Here is a 22,686-nt window from a genome sequence, read left to right on the forward strand (position 1 = left end):
CTTGTAGCCAGTCCCTCCTACAAAGTTTCTGGACACATTTTCTGCTGCGTGTTGTATTGCTGAGAGCAGGTCTGTGGGACAGGTAAATGTCTTGCTGCTGCCACTGGGAAGGAGGTACATGTGCCTCAGGTCCCACACCACCAGGTTCGGGAACAGTTATTACCCCTCAGCAACCTGACCCCTGAAACAGCATGGCAACTTCACTCTGAACTGGTTGCACAAACTATGGACTTAATTTCAAGGACTTTACACCTCATACACCCAGTATTATATTTACTTGCAGTCTGTCTTCTTTTGTCAACCTTTGTCCTAATGTATAGTTTTTTGTAAAATTCTGTTGTATTTTATTTTTACCCGATAAATGCTGCAAGAAAATGAACTTCAGGATAGTATACAAGTCCATCAGACCTTGATACTGAGCTTAGTTGAAATTTGAAATTTGAACTTTGAGAAAAACCATGTCAAGACCACAGTGGGAAATATCCAGGGCTCACGCTGGCACTCATAGCTTTTCCAGTGACATATTTATTTATAAACATGTGCTTCTGACGCTGGGCCTTTAAGAAATATTTGGCAGGCCAGTGTTTGTTGTTCTTTGGTCTGGGCCAGCAGTCCAAATTGCCAGTCATTAACATATCACAGATGTTCGGGAACTGAACCATAAACATCCAAAAGGAAATAAATCAACAAGGAGCAGGAGGCTAGAATCACTCAGCATCAACACAGGAGAACGGAGCCATTCCCCAGCAGCCATCGGCCGGCTTCAGAGGGACTGAGGAAGGAGAAGGGAGGTACCAGCAGGGAACGACTGCAGGGCAGGAGTGGCTGGGAGACAAGGGTCTGTCTAATTCATAACTCTGTGAGTCCAAGGTAATATTCTGCAAGTGAGGGAGGGAGAGCTCGAGTGAGAGAGAGAGTGGGAGTGAGGGGGAGGGTGAGGGAGGGAGAGTGGAAGGGGAGAGATGGAGTGAGGGAGAGGGTGAGAGAGGGAGAGATAGAGTGAGAGAAAGAGTGGCAGTGAGAGAGGGAGAGGGATTGAGGGAGAGGGAGTGAGAGAGGGTAGGATAGAGTGAGGGAAAGAGTAATAGAGTGAGAGAGTGTGGGAAAGATGGAGTGAGAGGAAGAGATGAAGATCGTGACGGAGAGATGGAATGAGAGAGAGACTGGGAATGAGAGAGGGAGAGCTGGAGTGAGAGTGAATGGAAGGATTGAGGAAGATGGAAGGAGTGTAACAGTGGGGTGGGGGCTGCCCTGAGCCAGGTGATATGTGCTCTATTGTGGGTTTCTTGGATAAATACTGCCCCGAGTTGGTAATAGAGGAAGATACATTAGAGACATTTAATAGAATATTGGAGAGACACATTGATTAAAGAAAAAATGAGTGTTCTGTGGGAGGGGAGGGTTAGTTTGATCCTGGAGTAGGTTAAAAGACTGGTACATCATGGTCTGAAGGCCCTTTTCTGTGCTACATTGTTCTATGTAGAGAGGGAGTAGATGTGATTTTCAAGTATAACTGTCCTTCCCATCTCTAGCCCATCATGAGGTTCGACTGGTGCCTGCGGTGGGCTCTTGCAACAGTGTTTCTCCCTGGCTCCTGCGGACAGAGCGGAGAACGTCATGGATCAGAGATCAATCCCGAGGATTTCATGTTCCCCCTGATGTTAAATGAATCGGTCCTGGCTGATGACGTGACCTGGCTTCTGGTGCCGGGCCAAGACCAGGTCTTAGGCTCCTGCTCCATCACCCTGCTGACCAGCACAGTGACCACACCCGGTGGGCAGCAGGGAGCTGATTTGGCCACCCAGGAGGACCTGAACCCTCTGAAGGGATTGATGGATGGCACCGGCTCTGCCTTGGAGAGTCTCATGGTGGCGGTGGAGGAGGATATAGGGAGGGGCAGCTATCAGTCGGTGATTTCCAAAGGCCTGCTGGATATCCAGCAGCAGAATGAAGTGTCCGACAACATCATGGAGGAGATCAGGGCAAGCCTTGAGGCACAGCAGCCCACAGAAAGTCTTCTTAGCAGGTCAGTGCTGGCTACTGCCATGAACGCAAACCAAAGGATGACAGTTCATTACTATCTGGGTTTATCACCAGGTGGGTGAAAGGATTTCCAAAAAGTAAGAGTGCAGGTTAGATACACTGTCCCATCACACACTTCTGGATTAGCCCAAGAGTGAAGATCACTCCACACCATCTCATCACACACTCCTGGGACAGACCAAGAGTGAAGATCACTTCACACCATCCCATCACACACTCCCAAGATCAGAAACAGAGTGAAGATCACTCCACACCATTCATCACACACTCCCAGGACAGACCAAGCGTGAAGATCACTTCACACCATCCATCACACACTCCCAGGACAGACCAAGAGTGAAGATCACTCCACACCATCCATCACACACTCCCAGGACAGACCAAGAGTGAAGATCACTCCACACCATTCATCACACACTCCCAGGACAGACCAAGCGTGAAGATCACTCCACACCATTCATCACACACTCCCAGGACAGACCAAGAGTGAAGATCACTCCACACCATTCATCACACACTCCTGGGACAGACTGAGAGTGAAGATCACTCCACACCATCCATCACACACTCCTGGGACAGACCAAGAGTGAAGATCACTCCACAACATCCCATCACACTCCCAAGATCAGAAACAGAGTGAAAGTCACACCACACCATCCCATCACACACACCCAAGATCTGAAACAGAGTGAAGATAACTTCACAACATCTCATGACACACTCCTGGGACAGACTGAGAGTGAAGATCACTCCACACCATCCCATCACACATTTCAAGATCAGAAACAGAGTGAAAATCACTCCACAGCATCCAATCGCACACTCCCGTACAAAGAATGAAGATCACTCCACACCATCCCATTACACACTCCAAAGATCAGAAACAGAGTGAAGATCATTCCACACCATCCCATTACACACTCCAAAGATCAGAAACAGAGTGAAGATCATTCCACACCATCCCATTACACACTCCAAAGATCAGAAACAGAGTGAAGATCATTCCACACCATCCCATTACACACTCCAAAGATCAGAAACAGAGTGAAGATCATTCCACACCATCCCATTACACACTCCAAAGATCGGAAACAGAGTGAAGATCATTCCACACCATCCCATTACACACTCCCAAGATCAGAAACAGAGTGAAGATCATTCCACACCATCCCATTACACACTCCCAGGACAGACCAAGCGTGAAGATCATTCCACACCATCCCATTACACACTCCAAAGATCGGAAACAGAGTGAAGATCACTCCACACCATCCCATTACACACTCCAAAGATCAGAAACAGAGTGAAGCTCCCTTTAAGTTTTGACCAGTGATCAATCCGGACACTGGAAATTTTGAGAAGAAAGGATTTCACTCAGGTCCATAACTCCAGTAGAAAAGGGAGCAGTGGGTTGCTTCAGCAAAATAGAGGTTTAACAGTGACAAATTGGTGTTTGGGATTGGTGAGTAAGAGCAAATTGAAGGAAGGCAGGGACAAGTGCAGCACTATCGTCTGAGAAGACAGAGTTAGAGTGGTGATCTTCAGGCTTTAGATCATTGAGACTTCAGTGAAGAGAGGGTTCAGTCAGAGAAAGCAAAGGAAATAAAAGCTCTAGGTTCAGTTCTTTCTTTCTCCTTCCCCTCTTCTTCTCAGTTAGGACACTAGATATTCCAGGCAGGAGAGCACAATGCTCCTCTTCTCGGATGTGAGAAAGCAGGGAGACCACCAGTGTCCCTGACCACTACAACTGTGTGAAGTGCATTCAGCAGTAGCTTCAAGCAAACCTTGTTAAGGAGTTGGAGCTAGATCTGGATGAAATCCGGATCATTTGGGAGGTGAAGAGTGATAGATGGGACATATAGAGAGGTAGTTACACCCAAGGTGCAGGACACAGGAAACTGGGTGACAGTCAGGAAGGGGAAAGGGGTTAAGGAGCCATTGCAGGTACCCCTGTGGCCATCCCCTCAATAACAGGTATACCATTTTGGATACTGTTGAGAGGGGTTGATCTAACAGAGGAAAGTCACAGTGGTTGGATCTGGCACTGAGTCTGTCTCTGGGACTCAGAAAGGAAGTGGGGAGAAACGGCACGCTGTGGTGATAGGAAAATTGTTAGTTAGGGGAACAGCCAGAAGGTCCTCTGGGTGAGAACAACATTGTTGGAAGGTATTTGCAACCCTGTTGCCAGGGTCAAGGATATCTCAGATTGAGTTCTCAGCTTTCTTAAGTGGGAGGGTGAACAGCCAGACGTCATGGATAGGACATGTGACAAGGTTCAGCATAGGGAGTTCAGGGAGTTAGATGCAAAGTTAGAGGGCAGAACGTCCAGGGTTGTGATCTCAGAAATGCGAATATTGTGTTCAGCTAGAGAAGCCAGAACCAGGAAGATTATACAGGTAAACTTTATTATACAGTGGCTACATAGTTGGTGTGAGAGGGAGGGCATGATGTTTTTGGATTATTGAACTCTTTTCCAGGGAAGGAGGGACTTGGTCAGAAGGGACACTTTGCACCTGAACTGGAGGGGGACTAATATCCTAGTGGGAAAGTTTGTTAATGCTGCTCAGTGAGGTTTAAACTAGTTACTGGGGATTGGGAACCAGACTGCCAGAACAGCTAAAGGAGAGGTTGTGGAGACAGATGTTGGTAAGAGTGCAGACATATTTAAGAATCAAAAGGTTGAGCGTGATGTGACTGGTGTCCTGAGCTGCAAATATTTCCATGCAGGAAGTACCCTAGGAAAGGCACTATGTTTGAATTACACACAGTATAACAAATAAGGCAGATAAACTTGTAGCACAGTTGGAGAATAGCACTCATAATGATATAAGTATCACTGAATCATGGCTGAAAGAAGACTATAGCTTGGTGCTTAATGTCCAAGGATACATATTGCACCAAAAGGACAGGCAAGAAGCAGAGGCAGCAGAGTTGCTCTGTTGGTAAAAACTGAAACAAATCATTAGAAAGAAGTGACAGAGAGTCAGAAGGTGCTGAATCATTGTGGTATGAGCTAAGGAACTGCAAGGGTGAAGAGAACTTGATGGTAGCTGTATAAAGACCCCCATTTGTAGGATGTGGTCTACAAATTACAATGGGAGATAGAAAATGTATGCCAAAAGGGCAATGTTATGATAGTCATGGGGGATTTCAACAGTCATGGGTAGATTGGGAGATTCCAACAAAAAGGCTTAGTGTGCAGGAGTCCATGAGGTCACAAAGACTCAGACTCAACTTAACAACTGAACAACAAAGTGGGAAAATCAGGTTGGTGTTAGATTCCAAGAAAGGGAACTTCTAAAAGGCTTATGAGGTGCCTTTTTAGAGCAGCTCATAGTTGAGTCCACTAGGGGATCAGCTATTCTGGATTGGGTGTTGTACAATGAACCAAAATTGATTAGAGAGCTGAAGGTAAAAGAACCCGTAGTGGAGAGTGATCAAATTTATCCTGAAATTTGAGAAGGAGAAGCTAACATCAGATGTTTCAGTATTACAGTGGAGTAAAGGGAATTACAGAGGCATGAGAGAGAAGTTGACCAGAGTTGACTGAAAAAGAACACTGACATGAATGATGGCAGAGCAGCAAAGGCTGGAAATTCTGGAAGCAATTCAAAAGGTACAGGATATATACATCCCAAAGAGGAAGAAGTATTCTAAAGGAAAGATGACATAACGAGAGAAGTCAAAGCCAAAATAAAAGCCAAAGAATAGAACAATAATAGAACAAAAACAATAGAACAAAAATTAATGGGAAGTTAGATGATTGGGAAGCTTTTAAAAACCAACAAGGCAACTAAAAAGTAATTAAGGTAAAAATGGAATAGGTTCGATAGGTTCAATTTAATGTCAGAGAAATGTATACAATATAATCCTAAAATTCTTTTTCTAGCAAACATCCACGGAAACAGAGAAGTGTCCCAAGAATGAATGACAGTTCAATGTTAGACCCCAGAGCCCCCCTCAGCTCCCCCCCCACGCAGAAGCAGCAGCAAAGCACCGACAGCCCCACCCCACCAGCAAAAAGCATCAGCACCCTCCACCGAACATTCAAGCATGCAGCAAAGCATCAAAAAAGACACAGATTTTCTGTACCTCAAAGACTACTTGTTAACCCAGTATTCGACATACCACAGGCTGTCTCTCTCCCTAATAAGAGAAAAAGAGGTGTCCCCGTTTCACAGCAAGAGGGGAGACATAACAAAACAGCTCACTGATTTATGGTGTTAAAAGTCTGCTGTGTCGCTTCTTCCAAGCTCTGTGCCCAAAGATCTTGGGTCTCTGGGCACACAGCCGGCTCGCTGCTTACAATCTTCCGTTTCCCACAACACACCAGTTTTCTGGGGCAGCACTGACCTCGAATCTGCTCACTTCTAGAGCCATGAAAATCCGGCACCCTGAAGGCGCGCTAGTCTTCTAGTCTTCATGAGGACCTGAGAGTGGGTTCCACTCCCACAATGAACTGGTGTCAGCATGTAACTCCTGGTCAGGGTCTTCAAAAGAACCCTGAACGAGGAGAAAAAACAGATATTAAAGTTAGACATAGAGCTGGTTCTGAAGACGCAAGCAAAGGAGTTGCAGTTAGGCACCGTCATCCTCTGAGCACAAAAGTAAGCTAGTTAGAAATATTAAAGAGGATACCAAATTTTTTTTTCAAATACATAAAGGTTAAAGGAGAGGCCAGAGTGGATATTGGACCTTTCAACAATGATAATGGAGAGCTAGTAATGAGGAACAATAAAATGGCAGAAGAACTGAATAAGTATTTTGCATCAGTCTTCACTATGAAAGACACTAGCAGTATGGTGGAAGTTCCAGGTGTCAGATGTCATGAAGTGTGTGAAGTTACCATAGCTGGAGAGCTGTTTCTTGGGAAACAGAAAGGTATGAAGGTAGCTAAGTCACCTGGAACAGATGGTGAACACTCCAGGATTCTGAAAGAGGTGGCTGAAGAGATTGTGGAGGCATTATTAATGATCTTTCACGAATCACTGAATCCTGGAATGGTTCTGGAAGATTGGAAAGTTCCAAATGTCATTCCACTCTTCAAGAAGGGAGAGATACAGAAGGAAGTGAGCTGTAGGCCGTGGTGTACAAAGACTGTTGTACATCTAGTCAAGAAGACAGTGCTGTACAACGGCTGTTATAAATCTAGTCAAGAAGAAGAGCTTACAAGAGGTTAAAAAAAAAACTAGGTAATGATAGAGATCTAGAAGATTGTAAGGATAGCTGGAAGAAGCTTAAGAATGAAATTAGGACAGCCAGAAGGGGTAGGTCTTGGTGAGAAGGCCTTGGTGAGCAGGATTAAGGAAAACCCCAAAGCATTCTACAAGTATGTGAAGAGCAAGAGGATAAGATATGAGAGAATAGGACTAATCAAATGTGACAGTGGAAAAGTGTGTATGGAACCAGAGTAGATAGCAGAGATATTTAATGAATACTTTGCTTCAGTGTTAACTACTGAACAGGATATTGGCTATTGTAGGGATGACTTACAGTGGACTGAAACATTTGAGCATGTAGATAATAAGTAAGAGGATATGCTGGAGCTTTTGGAAAGCATCAGTTGGTTAAGTCACCAGGACCGGATGTGATGTACCCCAGGCTACTGTGGGAGGTGAGCAAGGAGATTGCTGAGCCTCTGGCATTGATCTTTGCATCATCAATGAGGATGGGAGAGGTTCCAGAGGACTGAAGGGTTGCCGATGTTTTTCCTTTAACAGACAGACATACTTTATTGATCCTGAGGGAAATTGGGTTTCGTTACAGTTGCACCAACTAAGAATAGTGTAGAAATATAGCAATATAAAACCATCAATAATTAAATAATAATAAGTAAATTATTCCAAGTGAAAATAAGACCAGGACCAGCCTATTGGCTCAGGGTGTCTGACACTCCGAGGGAAGAGTTGTAAAGTTTGATGGCCACAGGCAGGAATGACTTCCTATGAAGCTCAGTGTTGCATCTTAGTGGAATGAGTCTCTGGCTGAATGTACTCCTGTGCCTAACTCCTGGGCCTTACAAATGAGTTTTTTGATTCTGTTTGTGTATGCTACCCTCAGTCTGCTGGCCCAGCACACAACAGCCAACATGATAGCACTGGCCAACACAGACACATAGAACATCCTCAGCATCATCCAGCAGATGTTAAAGGACCTCAGTCTCCTCAGGAAGTAAAGACGGCTCTGACCCTTCTTGTAGACAGCCTCCGTGTTATTTGACCAGTCGAGTTTATTGTCAGTTCCTATCCCCAGGTATTTGTAATCCTCCACCATGTTCACACTGACCTCTTGGATGGAAACAGGGGTCACCCATGCCTTAGCCCTCATCAGGTCCACCACCAGCTCCTTTGTCTTTTCACATTAAGCTGCAGATGATTCTGCTCACACCATGTGACAAAGTTTCCCACCGTAGCCCTGTACTCCGCCTCATCTCCCTTGCTGATGCATCCAACTATGGCAGAGTCATCAGAAAACTTCAAGAAAGAGAGTAGAGATAGCCCAGGAAATTATAGATTATTGAGTTTTTCCTCAGTGGTTGGTAAGTTGATGGAGAAGATCTTGAGAAGCAGGATTTATGAACATTTGGAGAGGCATAATATGATTCAGAATATTCAGCATGGCTTTGTCAAAGGCAAGTCATATCTTACAAGCCTGATAGAAATTTTTGAGAATATGACTAAATACATTGATGAAGGTAGAGCAGTAGATGTAGTGAGTATGAATTTCAGCAGGGCATTTGATAAGGTACCCCATGCAAGGATTATTTAGAAAATAAGGAGACATGGGATCCAAGGGGATATTTCTTTGTGGATCCAGGACTGGCTTGCCCATAGAAGGCAAAGTGTGATTGTAGATGGCTTATATTCTGCATGGAGGTCCGTGACCGGTGGTGTGCCTCAGGGATCTGTTCTGGAACCCCTACTCTTCATGACTTTTATAAATGACCTGGATGAGAAAGTGGAGGGATGGGACACAAAGGTTGGGGGTATTGTGGATAGTGTAGAGGGCTGTCAGAGGTTACAGCGGGACATTGATAGGATGAAAAACTTGGCTGAGAATTGGCAGATGGAGTTCAACTCAGATAAGTGTGAGATGGTTCATTGTGGTAGGTCAAATATAATGGCTGAATATAGTATTAATGGTAAGACTCTTGGCAGTGAGGAGGATCAGAGGGATCTTGGGGTCCGAGTCCTTAGGACACTCAAAGCTGCTGTGCAGGTTGGATCTGTGATTAAGGCGGCATATGGTACATTGGCCTTCATCAACTTGTGGGATAGAGTTTAAGAGCTGAGAGGTAATTTTGCAGCTCTCTAGGACCCTGGTCAGACCCCACTTGGAGTACTGTGCTCAGTTCTGGTTGCCTCACTACAGTAAGGATGTGGAATCCATAGAAATGGTGCAGAGGTTACAAGGATTTTGCCTGGATTGTGGAGCATGCTTCATGAGAATAGGTTGAGTGAACTCAGCCTTTTTTCCTTGGAGTGGCGGAAGATGAAAGGTGACCTGATAGAATGAGAGGCATTGATCGTATGGATGGTCAGAGGCTTTTTCCCAGAGCTGAAATGGCTAACACAAGAGGGCAGTTTTAAGGTGCTTGGAATTAGGATAGAGGAGAAGTCAGAGGTAAGTTTTTTTTTGTTTTTTTTTTGTTTTTTTTTACACAGGGAGTGGTGAGTGTGTGGAATGGGCTGCGGTGACTGTCATGGAGTTAGATACAATAGGGTCTTTTAAAAGACTCCTAGATAGGTACATTGGGCGACCAAAGTAATATCTAAGGTAAGAACACGTTCAGCTCAGCTTTGTGGGCTGAAGGGCATGTATTGTGTTGTAGGTTTTCTATGCTTCTCTATGTTGCTATGTAGGCCAGTTAGTGGGAAGATATTGGAGTCGATTTTCAAGGACGAGTTATCAGGGTACTTGTACGCAAATGCTAAAATAAGCCATAGTCAGCTTGGTTTTCTCAAAGTAAAATTTTGCCTGATAAATCTGTTGTAAGTGTTTGAAGAAATAAGTAGGTTAGACAAAGGAAAATTAGTTGATTTCTGTATTTTGATTTTAAGAAGACATTTGATAAGGTGCCACACATGAGGCTGCTTAACAAGCTAAGAGACCATGGCATTACAGGAAAGATTCTAGCATGGATAAAGCAATGGCTGACCGGCAGGAGGCAAAGAATGGGAATAAAGGAAGCTCTTTCTGTTGGTTGTCAGTGACTAGTGGTGTTCCACAAGAGTCAGTTTTGGGACTGATTCTTTTTTTACATCATATGTTGATAATTTGGATGATGGAATTGATGGTTTTGTTGCAAGGTTTGCAGATGATATGGAGATAGGTGGAGGTGCATGTTGGTTTGAGGAAATAGGCTTCAGAAGGACTTAGACAGATAGGAGAAAGGGCAAAGAAGTGGCAGATGGAATACAATGTAGGGAAGTGTGTGGTCATGCACTGTGGTAGGAGAAATGAAAATGTTGACTATTTTCTAAACAGAATGAAGATATGAAAAACTGAGGTGCAAAGGGACTTGGGGATCCTTGTGCAGAATTCCCTAAAGGTTATTTGCAGGTTGAGTCTTTGGTGAGGAAGACAAATACAATGTTAGCATTCATTTCAGGAGGACTAGAATATAAAAGCAAGAATGCAATGTTGAAACTTTATAAAGCACTGTTGAGGCCTCAGTATTGTGAGTAGTTTTGGGCCCCTTATCTGAGGAGGGATGTGCTGAAACTGGAGACGGTTCAAAGGTGGATCATGAAAATGATTCCAGGATTGAATGTCTTGTCATATGAAGAGTGGATAATGGCTCTGGGCCTGTATTCACTAAAATTCAGAAGAATGAGGGGTGACCTCATAGAAGCCTATCGGATGGTGAAAGGCTTTAACAGAGTGGTTGTGGAGAGGATGTTTCCTATGCTGAGAGAGTATAATACCAGAGGTCACAGCCTCAGAATAGAGGGGTATCCTTTTAGAATGGAGGTGAGGAGGGATTCCTTCAGCCAAGGAATTGGTGAATCTGTGGAATTTTTTGCCATATGCAGCTGTAGAGGCCTAGTCTTTATGTATATTTAAGTCAGAGGCTGATGGATACTTGATCTGTCAGGGAATGAAGGGATACAGGGAGAAGAGGGCTAAGAGGGAAAATGGATCAGCCATGATAAAATGGCAGAGCAGCCTTGATGGGTGAAGTGGCCTAATTCTGTTCCTATATCTTATGGTCTTTTAGGACACCATCCCAGCACACACTCCTGGGATCAGAAACAGAATGAACCACCTCCTCCATCATCCCATCATACAGTCCCTGGGTCAGACACAGCATGAAACTTCCTTGACACTGTTTGATCAGACACTGCTACAGTCAGGCACAGAGTGAAACTCTCCCAACATCAATCCATCACAAATCACCAGAACAGCAATAACATGGATTGAAGACAATTTCAAACACACTCAGTGCTGTCCTACTTGAAAAATAAACAAGTTAGCTAAGATTTTTCATGACATATTTTCTAAGACTGCCCAAAACATGAATGAAGCCCTCGGTATTGCACCAGTTTTAAAGTATGGGCGGGTTAACTTTGTGCTGCCTATGTAAGATTCAGGATTGGAGCTGTGGATGATGTATGTTTTCTGATGGGTCCTCCTTCCCAGGTTCAAGGAGAAGGTGGGGAAGATGGAAACAATGCTCCATGCCATGCGTTGCCTTTCAAGCCAAATGGAGCAGACATCAGATTTATTAGCCTTGGAGCTGGGAAAGTCACACCACCTGGAATCTGCACTCGGCAAAGAGTCATAAAGAAGGGATGCCCGGCCCCTGTGTGGAATCCACACTTGGACCATGTCCAGCTGGAGTCTCTCGCTTGGCAATGAATGGGTTCAGATTCCACAGGGAGAAAGCAGCTTCAAAAATCCAGTGCACCCTTTTAAAATACAAGGTCAAAATCCAATATTGTTTAATATCATCTCCAGAACACAAATGTAAAGGAGAATGAAATAAATGTTACTCCGAATCCAATGCAGCACAAAAAAATACAGAAAGATAAAGAACACAATAATAATAAAAAAACACATTAAATACGTAAGGGCGAACAGAGCCTGGGTTGCAGTGTTCCACCAGCATTTTGTGTGTGTTGTTAAATACATAAGATAGCTTCTATTCACAGATTGATTGTAAAGTGATGCTAGGCACAGGAGTGTCCATACATAAGGTGACTCTAACAGGAAGTGATAAAGTAGCAGTGGTTGGGAGTGTGGAGGTGTTAATCAGCCTTACTGCTGGGGGAAAGTACTTGTTTTTCAGTTGATGATCATGGTGTGGATGCTAATTATGCCTCCACCGTGATGGGAGAGGGATAAACAGTCCATGAGCAGGATGGATGAGCTCCTTAATGATGTTACACTACCTTTCCATCACCTTTCTGTATGGAAATAATTCAGAACACGTGTATCTTGGGTGGGTGAAGGCTGGGTCGAGTTGTTCTCTGATCTTAGCAATTTAGTTGCAAAAATGCACACTGACAATGTCCCCTCATATGGAGACACTTGCAAGTAAATTGGCAGGATCGGAGATCAGCTCAACCCAACCACCTTTCTGTATAAATTGGTAAGTTGATTTATTATTGTCAAAGACACCAAGAAACAGTAAAAAGCTTGTATTCCATATGTTCATACAGATCAGATTACACAGTGCATTGAAGTAGAACAAGGTAAAACAATAACAGAATGCAAATATAGTGTTCCAGTTACAGAGAAAGTGTAGTGCAGGTAGACAATAAGGTGCAAATCAAGACTCTGCATATCATGCTGTTCTGGGGACTGTTCCACAGTCTGAATACAGCCGGATAGAAACCGTCCTTGAGCCTGGTGGTACGAGCTTTCAGGCATTTATATCTTCTGCCGGATGGGAGTGAGGAGATGAGAGAACATCCAGTTGGGTGGGGTCTTTGATGATTACTAAGGCAGTAAGAAGTCTAGTCAGTCCACAGAGGGGAGGCTGTTTTCTGTGATGTGCTGAGCTGTGTCCACAACTCTATGCCATTTCTTGCAATCACAGACAGAGTGGTTGCCATTGCAAGCTATTATATATCTGGAAAAGATGCTTTCAATGGTGCATCGATAAAAGTTAGTGGGATTGACAGGGAAATGAAAAATTTCTGAAGCCTCAGTCCTGAGAGTATAGGCACTGGTGAATTTCCCTGGCTGTGGCAGCAATATGGTTGGACTGGAACAGGTTGGTGATAAACTCCACAATGAAACCTGTTCCTTCAGTTCTTTGTGTCACTGACATAGAACACAACAGCTTAGTGTTGTGCCAACCATTTAACCTACTCTAAGATCAATCAAACCTTTCCCTCCCACATAACACCCCCATTTTTCCTTCATCCACACACTTATCTAAGTCTTTAAATGCCTCTACCACCAACCCCAATCCATGCACCACCATACTACATAGAAAAAAACCTACCTCTGACATACCCCTATACAGTACTTTCCTCTGATCAATGTAAAATTATGCCTCGTGAATTTAGCCATTATGCTGTGAGGTTGCTCAGATCCTCAGCTGTGATTAGAGGAAGGATCTTGTTCCCCCCCCCCCCCAACAATTACAGAGTGTTCTGCTTAAACATTCATCTGAAGGAACCACCTTCCTTAGGTTGCCAGACCACTGGACCTTGCCCACTTTACCCACTGCTCCCATCCCACCCTCTCCACAGTATCCAGAGATTGGAGCACAGTGTTTCCAATCGCCCTCCTGTGCTCAGCTCACTTGCTGTTCCCTGCGATACCGCACTTGTAGACACAGAGCCACTGCACACACATTCCTGACGTCTCATGAGCTGATCCTAGCTCCTATCCAGCCTGTTCCGTGAAGGAATGCTCACACACACGGACCCTTCACTCACCCTGACACTGTCCATTACAGGACCTCACCCACTCACACACCATTCAAGTTCAAGCTCACTTTCATCTGAGCACATACAAACAAGCTGGATGATCTCAGCAGGTCGGGCAGCATCTGTTGAAATGAGCAGTCAAAGTTTCGGGCCGATACCCTTCGTCAGGACTGAAGGAGGGAGCAGGGGCCCCAAAAAGAAGGTGGGGGGAGGGTGGAAAACCGATCAGAGGAAAGATCAAGGGGTGGGGGAGGGGAAGCAGGGAGGGGATAGGCAGGAGGAGTGAAGAAGGAATCTAAGGGGAAGGCACTATGGGTAGTAGAAGGCAGAATCATGAGAGGTTATAGGCAGCTAGAAGAGGAGACAGAGTGAAAGTGGGATGGGAGAAGGGAGAGGGAGGGAATTACCAGAAATTGGAGAATTCAATCATCTGCCTGTACATGTATACAACTAAATGCAACAATGTTCCCCGGAGCACGGTGCACCCACAATACATACATCACACACAGCACATAAAACCAAATATTGCCATCAATACATTAATAAAATATAAGGCAGTTTCCATAACACAATGATGCAGTCAGCCAGGCAGAGCACTCTCAATGGTGCTCCTATAGAAAATTCTTAGAATGGCGACGAGAAGCCTCGCTTGCCTCAATCTCGGCAGAAAGTGTAGACACTGCTGTGCCTTCTTCATTAGTGAGGAAGTGTTGTGGGTCCAGTTTAGATCATTCATTGTGTCCACACCAAGGAACTTTCTGCTCTTCACTCTCTCCATGGCAGTGCCATTGACATGCAGTGGAGAATGGTCAACATGTGCCTTCTTAAAGTCCATAATCATCTCATTTGTCTTGTCCACGATTGTTGTTAATGCACCATTTGACAAGCCTATCAACCTCCTCTTGGAATGCTGAGTTGTCATTGTTGCTGATGAGGCTATCCACTGTGGTATCAGCGAACTTGATGACGTGGATTGAGTTGCATCTGACAGTGCAGTCTTGAGTCAGTATTGTGAGTGCATGCCTTGCGGGCACCAGTTCTCAGCATGATAGAACTTGAGATGTTGCTGCCAACTCGAACTGACTGGGGTCATTCCATTAAGGAGTCCAACATCCAGTCAAAGAGAGGGGTGTTGAGTCATAGCGAGGATAGTTTACCCACCAGCTTCAGAGAGATGACCCTGATCAATGCCAAGCTGAAGTCAATGGACAGCATCCAGGCATGTGAGGCATCACTTTCTTGATGGACAGGACAATGTGTGTTGTGGGGAGGGGGGGTGATGAAGCCTATGGCCTAATCAGTGCACTAGTTTGCACATTAGGCACACTGGAAAGGGTCCATTACAGGACCTCACTCATTCCTTCACTGCCACACTGTCCATTTCAGGAACAATCCCCAACCCCCTCCCCCCCCCCCCAAGACATATACTGTTTATTAGATACACATACACTCTTCATTCCAGGACCACCCACATATATTGTCTATTACAGGACCTCATCCACCCCTACACTGTCATAGAACAGTACAGCACAGGAGAAGGCCATTCAACCCAATGTTGTGCTGAACCAGCCGAAAAGCAAGTCAAAAAGACCCAGACACTAATCTCTCCTACCTACACCATGTCTGTATCCCTCCATCTTCCTTAAAGCCACATGCCTATCCAAACATCTCTTAAAAACCTCTGATATATTTTCCTCTACAACCATACCAGGCAGCACATTCAGGGTATCCACTACTGAGGAAATAACTTACCCCTTGAACCTATTCCTCTCACCTGAAATGCATGCCCTCTGGTATTATACATTTCTACTCTGACAAACAGATACTCTCTGTCCACTATCTATGTCTCTCAAAATCTTGTAGACCTCTGTCTTGTAAATGACCCAAGCTTATCCAGCCTTTCATTGCAGCATGTGCCCATTAAAACAAACATCATCCTGGTAAACATCTTCTCCATAGCCTCAACATCTCTCCTACAGTGGGATGATAGAACTGTTCACTGCTGGAACACCCACAACTGCACACTTCCCATTACAGAAAGTCACCCATGCACACTGTCCATTACAGGCACATCCACCCATACGTTGCCCATTACAGAGCCTCACCCATCCCTCCATACTGCCCATTACAGACACATCTACCAACACTGTCCATTACAGGACCTCACCCACCCATCATTACAGGACTTCTCACACCCCACCACACTCCTCATTGCAGGATTCCATCTACCCACTGTCCTTGTGCACCTCCACTGAACCCTCTCCTATGCCAGTACATTTCTTCTAAGATGAGGAACCCAAAACTGTTCACAATACACAAGCCTTATAGAGCCTCAGCATCACATCCTTGCTCTTGTATTCTAGTCCCCTTGAAATGAATGCTAACATTGCATTTGCCTTCCTCACCACCAAGTCAACCTACAATTTAACTTTCAGGTTGTTCTGCTCAAGGAGTCCCAAATCCCTTTTGTATCTCAGATTTTTGGATTTTCTTTCCATTTAGAAGATAGTCTGCATATTTATTTCTACTACCAAAGTGCATGACCATGCATTTCCCCAACAGTATATTTCATTTGCTACCCTCTTGCCCATTCTCCTAATCCAAGTCCTTCTGCAGCCTTCCTCTTTCCTCAACACTACCTGCTCCTCTGCCAATCTTCATATAATTTGCAAACTTGGCAGCAAAGCCATCTATATCAATATCTAAATCATTTATATACAGCATAAAAAGTGGTCCCAACACCAACCCCTGCAGAACACCACTAGTCACTGGCAGCCAACCAGTCAAGGATCCTTTTATTCCCACTCGTTGCTTCCTACCAATCAGTCAATACTCTAACCATGTTAGTATCTTGCCTGTAATACCATGGGATCATAAGTTGGCCAGCACCCTCATGTGTGGCACCTTGTCAAAGGCCTTCTAAAAGTCCAAATATACAACATCCACTGTATCCCCTTTATCCATCCTCCGTGTAATCTCCTCAATGAATTTCAACAGGTATGTCAGGTATGATTTTCCTTTAAGGAAACTTTGCTGACTTTGTCCTATCTTGTCCTGTGCCACCAAGTACTCCATAACTTCATCCTTAACAATTGACTCCAACGTCTTCCCAACTAACTGGCCTATAACTTCCTTTCTCCTTTCTTAAAGAGTGGAGTGAGATTTGAAATTTTCCAGTTTTCTGGCACCACACCAGAGTCCAATGATATTTAAAAGATCATTAATAATGCTTCCACAATCTCTGCCACAACCTCTTTCAGAACCCTAGGGTGCAGTTCCTCTGGTCCGGGTGACTTACGTAACCTTGGATCTTTCAGATTTTTGAGCATCAGGCTTGTTAGACATGATCTGCCCTTCAACACAGCCATGCTGACTGTCCCTGATCAGACCATGATTCTCTAAATGCCCATAGACCCTATCTTGAAGAATCTTTTCCAGCAGCTTTCCCAACACAAACGCAAGGCTCACTGGTCTATAATTACCTGGATTATCCCTACTGCCTTTTTTGAACAAGGGGACAACATCTGCCTCCCTCCAATCCTCTGGTACCATTCCCGTGGACAACGAGGGCATAAAGTTCCTAGTCAGAGGCACAGCAATCTCTTCCCTTGCCCCATGGAGCAGCCTGGGGAATATTCTGTCGGGACCTGGGGACTTATCCGCCCTAATGTATTTTAACAACTCCAACACCTCCTCTCCCTTAACGTCAACATGCTACAGAACATCAACCTCACTCATATTGTCCTCACCATCATCAAGTTCCCTCTCATTGGTGAATACCAAACAGAAGTATTCATCGAGGACCTCGGTCACTTCCACAGCCTCCAGGCACATCTTTCCACCTTTATCTCTGATCAGTCCTGCCTTCACTCCTGTCATCCTTTTGTTCTTCACATAATTGAAGAATGCCTTGGTGTTTTCCCTTACCCTACTCGCCAAGGTCTTCTCATGCCGCCTTATTACTCTTCTCATCTCCTTCTTAAGCCCCTTTCTTGCTACCCTATATTCCTCAATAGACCCATCTGATCCTTGCTTCCTAAACCTCATGTATGCTGCCTTCCTCCACCCGACAAGATGTTCCACTTCACTTGTTCTTTCACCCTACCATTCTTTATCTTGCTCACCAGGACAAATTTATCCCTAACATCCTGCAAGAGATCCATAAACATTGACCGCTTGTCCATAACACATTTCCCTGCAAAAACATCATCCCAATTCACACCCGCAAGTTCTAGCCTTATAGCCTCATAATTTGCCCTTCCCGAAATTAAAAATGTTCCTGTCCTCTCTGATTCTATCTTTTTGCATGATAATGCTAAAGACCAGGGAGCGGTTATCACTGTCCCCCAGATGCTCACCCACTGACAGATCTGTAACCTGACCTGGTTCGTTACCTAATACTAGATCTAGTATAGCATTGCCCCAGTTGGCCTGTCAACATACTGTGACAGGAATCCATCCTGGACACACTTAATAAACTCTGCCCCATCTAAACCCTTGGAACTAATCTGGTGCCAATCAATATTAGGGAAGTTAAAGTCACCCGTGATAACAACCCTATTATTTTTCCACCTTTCCAAAATCTGCCTTCCAATCTGCTCCTCAGTGTCTCTGCTGCTACCAGGAGGCCTATAGAATACCCCTAATAGAGTAACTGCTCCCTTCCTGTTCCTGACTTCCACCCATACTGACTCAAGAGAATCCTGCTACATTACCAACTTTTTGTAGCTATAATAGTATCCCTGACCAGTAACGCCGCCCCTCCTCCCCTTTTTCCTCCCCTCTCTATCCCTTTTAAAGCACTGAAATCCAAGAATATTGAGAATCCATTCCTGCCCTGGTGCTAGCCAAGTCTCTGTAATGGCCACTACATCATAACTCCATGTATGCATCCAAGTTCTCAGTTCATCACCTTTGTTCCTGATGCTTCTTGCATTGAAGTAAACACACTTTAGCCCTTCTACATTACTAGCTTTACACCCTTTATTCTGCTCCTCTTTCCTTAAAGCCTCTATATGTTATACCTAGCTTCACTCCATGCACTTCTTTCACTGCTCTATTACTCCAGGTCCCACCCCCCTTGCAAATTAGTTTAAACCCTCCCGAACCATGCTAGCAAACCTACCTGCAAGGATATTTCTCCCCCCTTGAGTTCAGGTGCAACTCATCCAATCTGTACAGGTCCCACCTTCCCCAGAAGAGATCCCAATGGTCCAAAAATCTAAACCCCTTCCCCCTGCACCAACTCCTCAGCCATGCATTCAACTGCCATCTCCTCCAATTCTTACCATCACTATCACATAGCACTGGCAGCAATCCTGAGAACGCCACCCTTGAGGTCCTGTTCTTCAGCCTTCTGCCTAGTTCCCGAAATTCACACTTCATGACCTCATCCCTCTTCCTGTCTATGCCATTGGTACCGATGTGTATCACAACTTCTGGTTGCTTTCCCTCTCGTACCAGGATGTCATGCACCCGGTCAGAGACATCCCGGACCCTGGCACCCAGGAGGCAACAAACCATGTGGATGTCCTTCTCACCTCCACAAAATCTCCTGTCTGCTCCCCTGACTACAGAGTCTCCAATGACGACAGCTCTCCTCTTCTCTGTCCCACCCTTCTGCACCACAGGGTCAGACTCAGTGCCAGAGGCCCTGCCACCGTAGCTCACACCTGGTCAGTCATCCCTGCCAACAGTACCCAGGATGGTAATCTTATTATCCAGGGGAATGGCTACAGGAGTGGTCTGCACTACCTGTCTACTCACCTTCGCTTCCCCCCCCCCACAGACTGTCACCCAACAACCTGCTTCTGGCAGCCTAGGTGTGATGACCTCCCTGTAACTCTCATCTACGACTGCCTCATTCTCCCTCATGAGATTGTGGGCGTCCTCACCTCTGCCTCTATTCCCCAGATCACTGGAGCAGCGATACACGAGTGAGGAAGAATGGGCTCTGGATCAGCATTGTCCACTGATCCATTGAAGTACCAGGACAGAGCGTCAGCCTTCGTGGTCTTGCTGCAGGGGCGATGAGTAACGACGAACTTGAACCATGTGAAGAGAGCCCACCGGGCTTGATGAGTTGAGTCTCTTTGCATCCCGAATATGGGAGAGGTTCAACTAATCTGTCCAGACTAAGAATGGATGATCTGCCCCCTCCAGCCAGTGTCACCATTCCTCCAGGGCATCCTTGACGGCCAGAAGCTCCTGGTTCCCAGCATCATTATTCCTCTTGACCGCAGTTAAGTGACGGGAAAGAAAGGCACAAGGGTGCGGCCGGCTATCCGCAAACGAGCACTGAGAGAGGACAGCCCCAATGCCTACATCGGATGTATCCAGCTCGACAATGAATGGCTGAGCAAACAGGAGGAAATCTGCAGATGCTGGAAATTCAAACAACAACACACACAAAATGCTGGTGGAACACAGCAGGCCAGGCAGCATCTATAGGGAGAAGCGCTGTCGATGTTTCGGGCCGAGACGTCGACAGCACTTCTCCCTATAGATGCTGCCTGGCCTGAGGTGTTCTGCCAGCATTTAATGAATGGCTGAGATGGGTTGGGTATTGCAACAGCAGGGCAGTGGTGAAATGGCACTTTAGCTCAGAAGATACTTGGTCGCCATTGTCCGCCCAGTGGAATCCTGCTGAGGACTTCTTGGTGACTGCATTAATTGGAGCCGCGATAGAGCTGAAATTCCGGATGAAGTGGTGATAAAAGTCAAGTCTCTTTTTATTGTCATTTCAACCATAACTGCTGGTACAGCACACAGTAAAAATGAGACAGTGTTTTTCAGGGCCATGGTGCTACATGAAACAATACAAAAACTACACTGAACCAAGTAAAAACAGCAAAAACTACACTAGACTACAGACCTACCCAGGACTGCATGAAGTACACAGAACAGTGCAGGCATTACAATAAATAATAAACAATAGGCATAGCAGAGGGCAGTAGATTGGTAGTCAGGTGGCTTGGGGGAAAATCTGTTAAATAAATAAACATCTGAATGGCGGGGATTCCGTCCGTTTCTGTATTCCCGCCAAGTATTTCGTTGGCGCAGATGTAGTCAATTTAATGTCCATTTGAGAGCAAAATTGACGGGAGAGCCGGCCGATTAGGGCTTTCTATCTTCCTGGCATGGCCTGCACGCTCGCCTCGCTTCCGCTTCCTCACACACCGCTTACGCAGTCCCCACCTCCGGCCGCCGGCATCAGGCGACTCCGAGGACTGCAGGCCCGATTCCCTCAGCAAGCCGAGGTCGCGCAATCTAACCAGCAGATTTTCATGAAGGTTTGTTTTTAGGCGATCTCTATATTGTAGCAGTATCTGGCGATGGTAGATAGTTGCTCTGTTATCCATTGCCCTAAACCCTAATTGCGCCTTAAAATTAAATTAAAAACTAAAGTATCACCAGATCCGAAAGACCGCTGCTGCCGTGGGCACTCTGCAACTGCCTGAACTTTACTAGGGTCTATTTGAACACTGGATGGGGCAAGTATACAGCCCCAAAACGACACCTTGTCTTTATGGAATTCACATTTTTCAGGCTGGGCGTACAGGTTATTTTCAAGACGCTGAATTCGAGGCGTTGGTTACCGATGCGCTCAGGGACGTGTTGAACTGGTTTGTGTATTTAGAGGACATCCTTATCAATTCGCTCACGTCAGGAGCACGTCCAGCAAGTCCGGAGAGTTCTCAGACACCTGCTCCAAAATGACCTGTACGCCAAGCCTGAAAAACGTGAAAATATGGTTGCGCCCTGGAGATGTTTAAACGCAGGCGCCAGCAAGGGAAGAGGGCAGCGGTTCTTCAGTGATGTTCAAGGGCCGATAATCGATGCAGGGGCGGAGATTGGCATCTTTCTTGCTCACAAAAAAAGAAACCTGCTCACACAGGCGAGGTTGACGGATGGATAAACCCCATGATCAATGCCCCCTTAACGTATTCCTCCATGGCCGTCGTTTCAGGACGAAAGAGAGAAAAGAGGCGGCCCCGGGGAGGACCAACGTAGAGTAGGAGGCCTATGGCACAGTCGTATGGCTGGTGGTGGCCTTTTTTTTACTGAAATCCTGAAGGAGATCCGCATATTCAGGCGGAATTCCGGACAGGTCCACATCCTTAGCTGACACAGGAGGGGATTCATGGGATGGAGCTTGAGCTGGACCCAGACAGGTAGACAGGCATGCCGGTCCCAGACTTGGACTACCTTCCGAGACCAGTCGATCTATGGGTTATATCGGGATAACTAGGGGAGACCAAGTACCCGTGGTAGTTCAGGTGAATTAACCAGATAGAACTACATTTCTGCATGATGGTTGCCTTTGAGCACCAGTTGGAGGGGTTTCTTGGAAAGGTGGATCTGGCCGGTTCCACGAGGTCGACCGCCCAGCGCCTTGACGTTGATCTTTTCTTAATTCCTGAGTTTAAACTCTCCATCTTTGAGCGAGGGAGATGTCTGCAAGAGTCCCCGCTGCACCGGAGTCCATAAACACTTCAAGTTCGTGGGTCTGAGAACTCCACGACAAGGAAGCTGACTGAAGAGAGAACCGACTCGTTAGGATTCCCCTGCCTGCTGACGGGCCTTCCCTTTTACTGGACGCTTGGGACATGCCGCCCGGAAGTGTCCTGGATCACCACAGTAGAGGCAGGAACCTGTTCTCTGACGCCGCTCTCATTCCTCCTGAGACAGGCGCATGTACCCCCACTTGCATCAGCTCCTCCTTGAGCTGGGTGGTGAGGGAGGGGGAAGAAGCGAG

The 22,686-nt window shown here is 45.7% G+C and overlaps 1 protein-coding gene across 6 annotated transcripts in view; it reads left to right on the top strand.

Annotated features, from left to right (window-relative positions):
• Window positions 1-20,376, top strand: part of LOC132402580 (uncharacterized) — a 41,215-nt gene extending 20,839 nt beyond the window's left edge. Inside the window, exons 1-3 of one of the 6 annotated variants that reach the window (XM_059985474.1) lie at window positions 639-791; window positions 1,533-2,026; window positions 11,686-12,694. In XM_059985474.1, coding sequence (XP_059841457.1) covers window positions 1,539-2,026; window positions 11,686-11,830 — 633 coding nt within the window. In that variant the 5' untranslated portion in view covers window positions 639-791; window positions 1,533-1,538 and the 3' untranslated portion in view covers window positions 11,831-12,694. Of the gene's footprint in view, window positions 1-638; window positions 871-1,532; window positions 2,027-11,685; window positions 12,695-19,841 lie in introns of those variants that run through there. The other 5 variants (XM_059985476.1, XM_059985472.1, XM_059985471.1 and 2 more) reach the window with 5 other exon arrangements.
• The last annotated feature ends 2,310 nt before the right edge of the window (window positions 20,377-22,686 follow it).

This window comes from Hypanus sabinus, chromosome 12 (assembly GCF_030144855.1).
Source record: "Hypanus sabinus isolate sHypSab1 chromosome 12, sHypSab1.hap1, whole genome shotgun sequence".
NCBI classification, from domain to species: domain Eukaryota; kingdom Metazoa; phylum Chordata; class Chondrichthyes; order Myliobatiformes; family Dasyatidae; genus Hypanus; species Hypanus sabinus.